This window comes from Hippoglossus hippoglossus, chromosome 1 (genome assembly GCF_009819705.1).
Source record: "Hippoglossus hippoglossus isolate fHipHip1 chromosome 1, fHipHip1.pri, whole genome shotgun sequence".
Lineage (NCBI taxonomy): Eukaryota > Metazoa > Chordata > Actinopteri > Pleuronectiformes > Pleuronectidae > Hippoglossus > Hippoglossus hippoglossus.
In genome coordinates this window covers 22,301,219-22,311,823 of record NC_047151.1, presented here as the reverse complement: position 1 = coordinate 22,311,823, position 10,605 = coordinate 22,301,219, and the positions used below count along the sequence as shown (strand labels likewise).

At 42.3% G+C, this 10,605-nt stretch overlaps 1 protein-coding gene across 1 annotated transcript; it reads right to left on the bottom strand.

The window, feature by feature from the left end:
* Positions 1 to 609: 609 nt before the first annotated feature.
* Positions 610 to 3,150, bottom strand: apela (apelin receptor early endogenous ligand). Its single transcript, XM_034601018.1, has 3 exons — positions 2,991 to 3,150; positions 1,058 to 1,131; positions 610 to 719 (listed from the first exon to the last, which is right to left on the bottom strand). Exons 1-2 carry the CDS (start codon positions 3,080 to 3,082, stop codon positions 1,059 to 1,061), a joined length of 165 nt encoding a protein of 54 aa, XP_034456909.1. The 5' UTR covers positions 3,083 to 3,150; the 3' UTR covers positions 610 to 719; position 1,058.
* Between the last annotated feature and the right edge of the window lie 7,455 nt (positions 3,151 to 10,605).

Here is a 10,605-nt window from a genome sequence, read left to right as displayed (position 1 = left end):
TGCTGGGAGTCGTCCAGAGTGCTGCGGGTATCAGGGTCCCTGTTTGATCTGGGCCTTACGCCGTCACAGATATTTGATTTGATTCAGTTCTTTCTGATATTTCTCTGAGTCTGGTTTGAACTATTATCCTCGCATGTTGCCACAGTTCTCCACATCCACCGTCAGACACGAAACTCAACAAGTACATTCATTTTTTTTTTATTAAAAAGTTTAAAATGTGATTCAATAAACATTTGAAGTGCATACATGCATTTTAAACACTTATAGGAATACTATGTGGGCGCTGTTCATCGTAGCTGCAGTCACTAGACACGTCTCCTGCTCTTTGGTCTGTAGCTTTTCAGTGGAGCGTCTGGATTCATCACGGAGGATGTTGAAGCTTCCTCGCGTCTTTGTCCGTGACGGTGAAAGTAGCGTTGGCTTTCGCAGATGAGGAGGGAAGGTGCTTGAGGATCGGAGGAACCCCAAACTGCCATACAATAATATATCATGGTTTATATTTTCACCGTGTCTTTCTTTGGAATGATAACTCGAGCTTGAAGCTGCTTGTGCGTACGTGAACAGCTACATATACACAGTATATACATATAGTCTTTAAATGGCTTTTTCCCCCCCTCCATTTCAGTCCAAGCCCTGATACAAGGGTCCATCCATGGATTTCCAGTTGCTTCCTTTTTGATATTTCTCCCCTTGGATCGCTCTCCTTCGTGTGTTTCCACCTGTAATGGAAAAACAATTTATCAGTGTCTGGATACGAAGGGGTCAGAGTGGGACAAAAACAGATTAAGTGACTGTGCAGGAGTCCAAATTAAAGCTGAAAACTGCCCCCTCCTCCTCGCGGCACTAAAACCTTCCTCTTCATCGTTAGTGAGATTTATGTCTGAGCCTCCCCCCCCCCCTGCACTGTTTCGTGAATACACACCTCTGCCACCGATCACACACACCTCCTTAACTGCCACCTGCCAGCTCTAACTAGGGTTTTTGTTCCATGCATCACACGACTTGGCTCATAACCTCTTTCTTCACACACAGAAACATGCATGGGTGCACTTCTTACCTCAGGGGAAGGGGACCCTCGAGTGGAGGGGCAAGCAGCGCCTGTGGGGGCAGTGGTGTCTGTGGTACCTTCTCCTTAGGTTGAGGAAATCTGAAAGAAAGAGACGTTTCGATTAAAATATGCAACATTATAAACGCAACAGGACACTGTAGATGATATATTTTGTAGTCTGTAGGTAAGTTGGGCAGCTCGCAGGCAAATTCGCTGCTGATCAAAAGTTGTTCTGGGTGTTAAGGTCATTTAAAGAATATCTCAGCTTGCACATTTAGCACTAAAATAAGATTTAACCGCATCTTTCACAGTCGCCATTCTCCAGTTTGGGTGATTTTGAAGCTAACAACTTGTGTTATGGTTCAGTGGATCCTCTCCTGACCATGGAGGTGCCTATGTTCTTGTTGGATTGTTTGCCTCCATTCACCAGCAGCAGAAACGACCCCCTTCTAATAAAGTGGGACTCCCAGACCTAACACATGATTATTTTTAAACGTCCCTAATAAATCCACTTTGACTCCCGCGGTTCACAGGCTGCCCGACAAGCCCAGGAAGAGATAAAGTGCCAGATGACTTTATGGCCTCCGCCTCCACCTCCTCCTCCTCCTCCTGCTCCCTGTGAGCACCTCCGACACAAACCGCTCCCCTCGCCCGCAGCTATGCGCTTCTTTACACTTGGCACCGCTCCTCCATGTCATGTTAATGGAGCCGGCAGTATTTGCATTGGCGTTTTAACACCGCGACTCACAAAAGCGCGCCGGAGTGCCTTCCAGCCCCGGGGACAAAGGGACCCACGGGGGCCGCTGTGCGATCCCCCAGGCGGCGCTGCCTCCCCTCTTCCTCCCCGCCATCCTCTCCATCATCACATGAACCCAATCACTACCCAAAGCCCCCCCACACCCCACACCCAAAAAACAGCTGTTTGGCCACTAAAAGGCCGCAACGCGTAAAAGCGCAACTTGGATTTACGCAAGAACAAAAAAACAAGTGCACCACACAATTTACACTTTTAAATCTCAACTGCACGTCTTTATATTTTCTTTTTGATTTTTTAATGTAGCTGTTTATTTTCAATACAACGTGTGGGGGGGGGGGCATCGTACGTAGAAGGTGCACCTCCGCCATGATGAAGTTCTTTGTTTTACCATTAACAGTGTGTCACATACCATAAAATATGATGTTATTGACTATTTAAAGTTGGACTTATTTGTAGTTCTTTGCTAATACGTCGAAATAGCTGATAAACAAGTACTGTCGCTATGGTTACCTGCAGTTTCCCGAACATCGCGCAGTGATTTATAACACTGGTAAAAACCGGCCGGGACTACGTTTGACGCTGAAAGGACACCTGTCCGCCATTTAGGGAAGTTTGACGATGTCTTTACTATTAAATAAAACTGTTTTATTTCTATATCGGAGTCGGTTTGAACTAACTGACAAACGTTTAAAGCCAAGAGGCATTGGCTAAAGTTAGCTAGCCTAGTTGAAGTTAGCTTTAACCTAGTTAAGGACTGCGAACACCTGTTGGTCATCCAGGAAAGTTGGACGGTAAAGTTTTGCGATGCTTCTAACAGTAAAATAACACTTTCTTTATACTTAGTATTAAGTTTGAAGTCAAGTTTAAGCTAATTACCAAAGTTTTAAAGACAATGGGTGGGTTTTAAGTTAAATAACCTAGTTTACGTTAGCTAACCTAGCAAGAAGTAAAGTACGGTACATTTTTGATGCTTTTACATTAAAATAAAACTGCCCTTTTTAAAAAAAATTTAGAGTAAGTTGAAGCTAACAAACAAACAATCTCTAAAACCCAACGAGCATTAGTTAAAGTTAGCTAACCTAGCAAGAAGTTACGTACAGTAGATTCTCTGTGATTCAGAACACCCCTGGACTATATAAGAACCACAATGGCAACACCTGGCGGCCATTGTGGGGTTCTGGCTGCTTTTGGAGATGCTTACCTGGTCTGGCGGAGGAGACTGATGCCACAGCGGCTGCAAGCAGCAGGAGCACGTAGAACAGGTTGAAGATCCTCATGGCTTTTGGTTTTGCGGCTTCAGAAGAGCTCAGTTAATGGTTGTTGTGGTGTTTTCCCCCCCAGAAGTCCTTCCTCCCTCTGTGCAGGACTGATGATGCTCGGTGTGGTTGTGTGTCCTCTCCTTGTCCTTCAGTCCCAAAGACCCAGAGTCCAGTGCACGGGGGACAGAGGAGCCTCTTTTTCTCCAGATGATCAGAATGTCCCCGAGGAATGTGAGTGTCCCGAGTGTGTGTGTGTCCAGTGAGAGTGTGATTGTCTCTGAGTCTGAGAGCAAAGTGACAAATAGTGCTTATCCCCCCACCTCCTTTATACAGCCTTTTAGAGGGAGGAGGGAGGAGGGAGTATGGGGAGGGGGTGTTGCTCCCACAGCAGCTCCCAGCTCAACCCCTGACACACACACACACACACACACACACACACACACACACACACACACACACACACACACACACACACACACACACACACACACACACACACACACACACACTCATTAAGCATTGCACATATTGACCCCACATGTAGAGGGCAATTCAAATGGCAGGAAGCCCCCTCCCTAGCCTCCAACTGCCCCTTGAACACAAACACTCTCCTGCCGCATTTTGTGTGTGTGTGCGTGCATGTGTTTGTGTGCATGTGTGCAACAACTATGAGTGATTGATAGGAGAGCGGAAGAGGCAGGCATTTTTGATTCATCGCTTCTAACATCAGAACAAAGATTTAAGAAGCCGTAGCTGAAAGTAGCAGGTCCTTCCAAGAAACCGATCCCTCCTCCCTCAGTCGTCCCCCTACCCCCGCACAGAGTGAGGGCACACACACACACACACACACACACATCTGGGGGCTTTCAGATGGTATTGGTGGGGGTGTTTGCACCAAGGATTTTGGGGCAGGAGACTTGATTGAAGGGGATCCAGAGATGCTCTGGACTATCGATAGCCTGACTGTCTGTCTGGGCCTCCGTCTACCGTCTCTGTCTGTCTGCACGAATTTCTGTCTTTGTTTTGTGGGTCCGTTGCAAATGTATGTTATCGGATGAATGGGGTTAGATCTCTGGGCTTCAGGATTTTTCTGGCAAAAAAAATCTCTGGTTTTTTGAGGATTTAGTGCAGTTTCGTCTTTGGTTCAGTTAGGTTTGGAAGCAGCTTTTTTTTTAGGCAATGAATTTAACTTCGAGGCATCTGTACAAAGTATTTAAAACTTCCAAGTAGCAAAATCTGGAATAAAATCCTTGTCCTTTAATCACCAATAAAATATGGTGTTTGATAGTTAGTGCTGAGTGTAGAACCTCAACTATTTTATTTATACTGTCTGCAGCTCTGGAAAGTATTTAAACTGTCTTGTATTGTAAGCTGAGCTGGTGTCAAGTTGTTTGTACTGTTTGTCAGAAAGTTCTTGATTTAAATCAGAATTTGGCCAATTTTACAACATCTTTAGGAGCCGAAGCTGATGCAAGTGTTTTTGTTTTAATATTTGGAAGATAAAAGAAATCCCATTCCCTCATTCTTTTGTTGAATAAAAAAGTGGTTTTGCACTTTGCAAAAAATATTTCTTAGAGCAAGAAAGCTAAAATGTTCTCATGCGGAAGTGCTATCTTCCGTGGTATCAAAATATCCAAACAATACCTCGCTCGGCGTCTCATGCCGGTTGCCAGTTGGTGGTGTAAAAGGGGGTTTTCTTGCAGCGGGTTACCCACTTCACTTGACATTAGCTCTGCGGTCGCCGGTGGCTTTGCAAAGTGTGGGGACTCATTAGCGTGTCTGCTTACGGCCGTCTCTGTGGACTGAGACTCTCCATTCAGCACCCAGCTAATGAATTAACACATTAAGATGAAATGTCAGCCATTACATGTGAATGAGGATTAGAGAAGCAGCAGGACACTAATGGACCACAGGGCTCAAAATAGTCACTGAGACTTTGAACAAGCATGTGGACCGTCGGCTCTCTTCAGCCCCAAAAAATAGACAAAGGAGGCTGGAATCTCCATTTGTATATTTTTTAGAGTGCGTGTACGTGTCGGTGTCATTGTGGCTTAAGACATTTTCCCTTTATTGCTTTATGGTGTTTGCGAAAATGTTTGCTCGAAATGACAGAGATTCCACATGGATTTAAGGGTCACGTACAAACACAAGCATTCTCGTACACACAGTCATCCTGCTGCAAACACTCAGCTGAGGTATGCAGTTTGTTTCTGTGGCAAGCTACAACTTTGCATATCAGCTGCCATTGTCTTTAAAAACTTTTTATTTTCCCTATTTGAATATGCAAATTCGGCTCCAATTGTCATTCAGAGCCACCTGGTATCCACTGCCCACAAAGTGCTGCCAAATCTCAGTTACTGCGTGTGTCCCTGCTTCTTTCTCCCAGCACCGAAAACAGAAAACAAGTGAATCATACCAAATTCTCCCCACCGGGTATTCTGTGACTGAGTCAAGCGTGTTGTAATATTTGTTCTTCCTGGGGATTATACGTTTTTACAGGGATTACCCAGCCTGCTCAAACACTCCCCTACGAGAGAGACACGCACACACACACACACACACACACACGGCAACCTCCTATTAAACTGCGTCACTACCTTGACACTGCTGCCCTCCACACTCACTCTCTTCAAGGTGAACATTCTGTATGAAACGAGTAGTTGGATAATAAACCTCAGTACTTCTTTAAAAAATCTAAAAAATATGTCTTCAACATTGATTTGCTTTAGATCTAACAGTCAAATATCTCCCTCAGATTCCCCGAGTCCACGGTGATGCCTTCAGGTGTGTTGTTTTGATTAAGCAACAGAGATACATTAAATACTCACATCAGGGAAACCTAAACCAGACATTGTTGTGTGATATTGCTTCATAAATGGTTTTATTTTCTGTCAACCGAGTAATCTTTTAAATGAGCACTGTTGTCAGTAGAAAGCACAGAGTTTTTTCAAATTTCGATGAAGGCTCTTATTGCCAAAAGCTCTTGAATCTCCCTGTCATTCCAAGTCCACGTCTTCGTTGGCATCTTCTATGTGAATGGTTCCTCTTTTTCATCCTAGGATATTTGTATTTTTGCAGTTTCAAGTCCGATGCATTTAAGAAAAATGATCAACACACCTCTACCTTACTTTTATAATCTAAAATATTCGATTTTGATTGCATAGTTCAGTGATTAAATGAAAACAGACAAATGTTGAATTTCTTGCATGGCTACCTGTGTACGGACAACATTTAACATTTGCCAACTTTTGGAATTTGGAAAATTGTTTGAAAAAGTAAACAGTTGGAAGAAGTATCAACACCATACAGACATCGATCAGGGGTTCCAGTTTTCAAATATGAACTTCTGCCCATGTCTGTGTTATATATTGTAAATGGACTTTTTGGGGGTTTTGGACAAAACAAACACATTTAAAAAAGTCATATTTGGTTCTGGGTAGTTTTAGACAAATGTATAGTCCAATTCAACAAGACACTAACCAGCGGATCAAGAGGCGTTTATGTTGTCATATTGACATTAATATTTCAGTATTACTGGCAGATGAAAATCAGTAATAACAATTCTAGATGTTAATAAATCGTCTGCAGAACAATTTAAGCTTTATTTTGATGGGCACATTGTTATAAGACAGCCTAAAAGTGGAATCGTGTCAGTTGGGTAATATAAAATAAATGTAGGATTAGTGTGTAACTCAGGAAGGAGTTTGACAGAGTTGGACTGCAGAGCCGGTCTTATTGCTGTTGTGATTACAGTTTTTCTAGTAGCTGTGATCTTTACGACTCCGGAGGAAGCTTCTTCCTCTCCACCCCTCTTGAATTTTCACTTTCTTCTTCCTTCTCCCATCTTGTCATTACCAGGACCCACTGATAAAGAACTTCCTCTCTGATAAAAGTTGTTAAGGACAGTGGGTCGTAAAGTGACTGTTTCTTTTCCACTCAGTCGAACATTGTTGTATGCTACAGCTATTTGAACATAAAGTGTTGTAGGGAGGTTTTGGGTCAACACAAGCCTCCAGAACAGCCGTAGTAATCATTGATTTTCTAGTGAAGGGATTGAAAATGTGTTCAGTTGGATTCAAGTTTGGTAATTGCAACTTCCACAGCATTTAATTTAAATCAAGGTTGGGTGATGTGATGATGCATTTATTGCAAAAAACATACATTTTTCTCACACCATTCATATTATCCATACATGTATCATTTACAACATGGCAGCTAAAGTTGTAGTAGTGTAATGAAGTGCAGGGAAGTGCCTTAACACATTTCCCATCGATTTTTTTCTTGTTACTAAGACACACGATTCATTAGTCGATTATTATAATATAATTATATACTTTTCATATACGTTTGTTTGAATTTAAGTGGATCGGTTGAGCCTTGGTGTTGTATTCACTCTACTTGGTGCCATTCTAATTTAAGATTTTAGTTTGTTGCCAAGTTGGACCAATTTTTAGTGATGTTAACTCGGTTCGATGCCTCAGTTACTTTTGTGAGTAGTGTTGTAATCAGTTCAACAAATTGCCAGATTTATGAAACTACAACCAAAGCTGTATTGTTTGTACACACGAGAACAGAGATGAGCCATTTCGTCTGACATTTAAGGGTGTAGTCCAGTGTCTTGGTGTGTGTGTACGAGCGTTGATTGTGATCTGATGCGTCAGTTCGTTGTCCATCGTTAGAGTGATAGCTGGTCTCTTGTTATGCCAAAGGTCTTCACTGTTAATGAGGGCCGCAGCCAGGCCTTAATTACTCTTAAGACCCTTTATCTCCAATTGCCCAATACAAACCTCAATGGATGCATATACACATAAACAGCAGTGAACACTCAATACACAGACACACACACAGATTGTATAGTATCTCATCAGGACACATCACACAGCCTGAATCACAACGCAAATGAGTCGGGCGTTTTTTTTTTTTTTTTCAAATGCACTTCTGTGAGGAAAAATATCTACAGTTGATTAACCCTGTCTTTTTCCCGGAGCTCCTCCTCCCCTCTGTGTCGGCAACTAGACGGCTGACTGTGGAGGAGTGACGGAGGGCTCAGGGGTCAAGGGGCAAACTCAACAGGGAGCAGCCTCTAACCCCCCAGGATGTCACCCCACAAGGTCTTCAGGGGCCAAAAGTCACTTTGTTTTGTTTAATCCTAAACCAGACACAGCGGCTTCCATGGACACACAAACCCAGTGTCCAGGCTTTGCACTGCAGTGTGGCTCCGAATGGCTGTAGATTGACCCACATTAGTGGATACAACTATTAACAGTGCACAAAGAAATGTATCAAGTTCTGCTAAAAGTTTGAGCTTGGCCTTGATTGGCTTGTGTACGATCTGGTTTGGTTATTTTCAACAGTAGTGTTGATGTGATGAGAACTGCAGATGGAGCTAAAGAGCAAGGGCATAGATTGGGTTTGATAGAGTTGAGGTTTACCCAGGAAATAAGAGTCAGGAGGCCAGCAAATAGTTACTCATTATACTTTTTAGTTTTTAATGTTATTTAGCAAAATAAGCTATATGTACGATAGATCTTTTTTCACTGTTCCTGTCCTTACAGCACTTTATCATGATCCAACACAAAATGTTATTTTATAGATGGCAAAATTCAGACCAATTTAGGTCGGTGTCATTTCCATCAAATTATGGAATATTTGAATGCATCCTGTGGCGGCAGTGACGTAGTTTCAAAATCCATGGTGCATTTTACTCACAGGTTTAAATACACGGGTCAAAAGGTGCATTCATATTTCAGAATTAAAGCAGCTTTCCCATCGTATTATGTAAGTGTAATGTTTTTTTTGACCTCGAAACATGTTCCAAAGAACCTCCAGATTTCAACTCTCAGTCATTTGATCATTAGTCTTTATTAAATTCCCTCCACGATTTGCAGCTTGGATTACAGCAGTACAACATTATTCCGTTGATAACAGTACTTGAGTTTCCCACCCTGAGTGCGAGGTCAGAGGACAATGGCCACAGTATAAATTAATGCATGTGTTCAGTTTTTAGTCCATTTTGAGTTCCGTCTCTCTTTTGTCCTTTTGAGAACTTCATTGTTCGATGAAAACCATCAGATCGAGAGTTCTGACCTCATGGCTTCTGTTGAGCTTCCTTTGTGATGACTCTCTTCTTTCTGTTAAATGTTCCGGACTCCTTTGCACCATAGGAATCTCTGTCTAAAAGTGAACATGCACACAAGTCACAGCGTTAGAAGTGTTTATCCACGTGTATCTGATAAAGACTTGGACAAACTTCGTGCATCCGTAGACATGAACGTGCACATTTCCTGAGTCACACTCTATTTTAGTTGGTGTTGGGTGATCTTCACCTCAGTCACATCGTCCTATCGTCCCCCTGTGCAATCCATAATACCCGATATGATCATTAGGCGTGGCTGGGGGCGGGGCACGATTTATGAATATGTTGCTTAATAACAACCTGGTAAACTTGGAAACCGCTTAAATAAGAGATGAAACGTTTCCTGGCGCATCTGGAAACAGGGAGAGATCGAGATGTAGCCTATACTGGGTGTGCGCGGCGGGATAATCAGACATAGTTTGATTCTTTTATCCTCCCCTTTAAGTAAGTTTATCCGCAGAAATTAAATATTTATTTGTAATGGGAGATGGATAGTTCACAGATTTACTTCGCAGCCACAGGTTTTGGGTTGCATGGGGATCATCCACGTAGGCGTCTGCGCGAACACGGAAAGTATGAATTGGCCTGAACAGAGGCCGTTTGGTACCTGACTGGGGTCCGTGTGACGGGTTGAAGATTGAAGCCATGATGAAGAGGGAGAAGATGACGAAGGCAATGATGATGAAGCTCAGTTCTAAGGCAGTGAATGGCAGGTCCATCTACAGAACTATACAATACAAAAAAAGGCATGTCATTACAATGCAAAGCACAAGGGTTTGGGTGGATTTAGTGGGTTTATAATATCCCACTACAACCAATAATAGCAACAATAACAACTGTACATGTTTGACGTGAATAAAATCAGGAATTTAATTGTATCAGGTTTATAGTCATGATGATATAGTTATTACACTTTAATGCACCTAATCCATGTATTAAAATAGAATTGGTTGTCAGGCACAGAAGCATGACAAGTAGTGTTGTCATAGCAATACACAGCTTTAGATGCAGCAGCCTGTTGTCTCCACCAGAGGGCCTTATAACATTGTTATTTGCAATCGTCAACACTGTTGTTGGTTTAAAATGACTCATTCTCCTCTGTCTAGCTACAGTGCTACTTGTAATCAACTTAGGTCTATTGTTAACAAATGTGCAGAAGTAGAACATTTCCCCAGTGTCATTGAGACATTTTATCACAGAAACATCTGTTTGTGTTTAATTTTAGTCTGAAACATTTGAATTATCCAGTGCTCAGTGTCTTATCCTGTGTTTTATGAATCAAGTTAAGAAATGCTCTGTAGTATCAGAGAATGAAATTGGAGTCACCTGAATAAAATAGTCAGGGAGGAGGATAAATAATATATTTGAAAGCTTTCAGGGAACTTTTTTTATAGTTAAACTGTCA

Coding starts and splice junctions, on each gene's coding strand:
- apela (XM_034601018.1), bottom strand. CDS start 3,082: ATGAGGATCTTCAACCTGTTCTACGTGCTCCTGCTGCTTGCAGCCGCT. Junction 1,132..2,990: donor CCAGGTAAGCATCTCCAAAA/GCAGCCAGAACC, acceptor CCTCAACCTAAG/GAGAAGGTACCACAGACACC.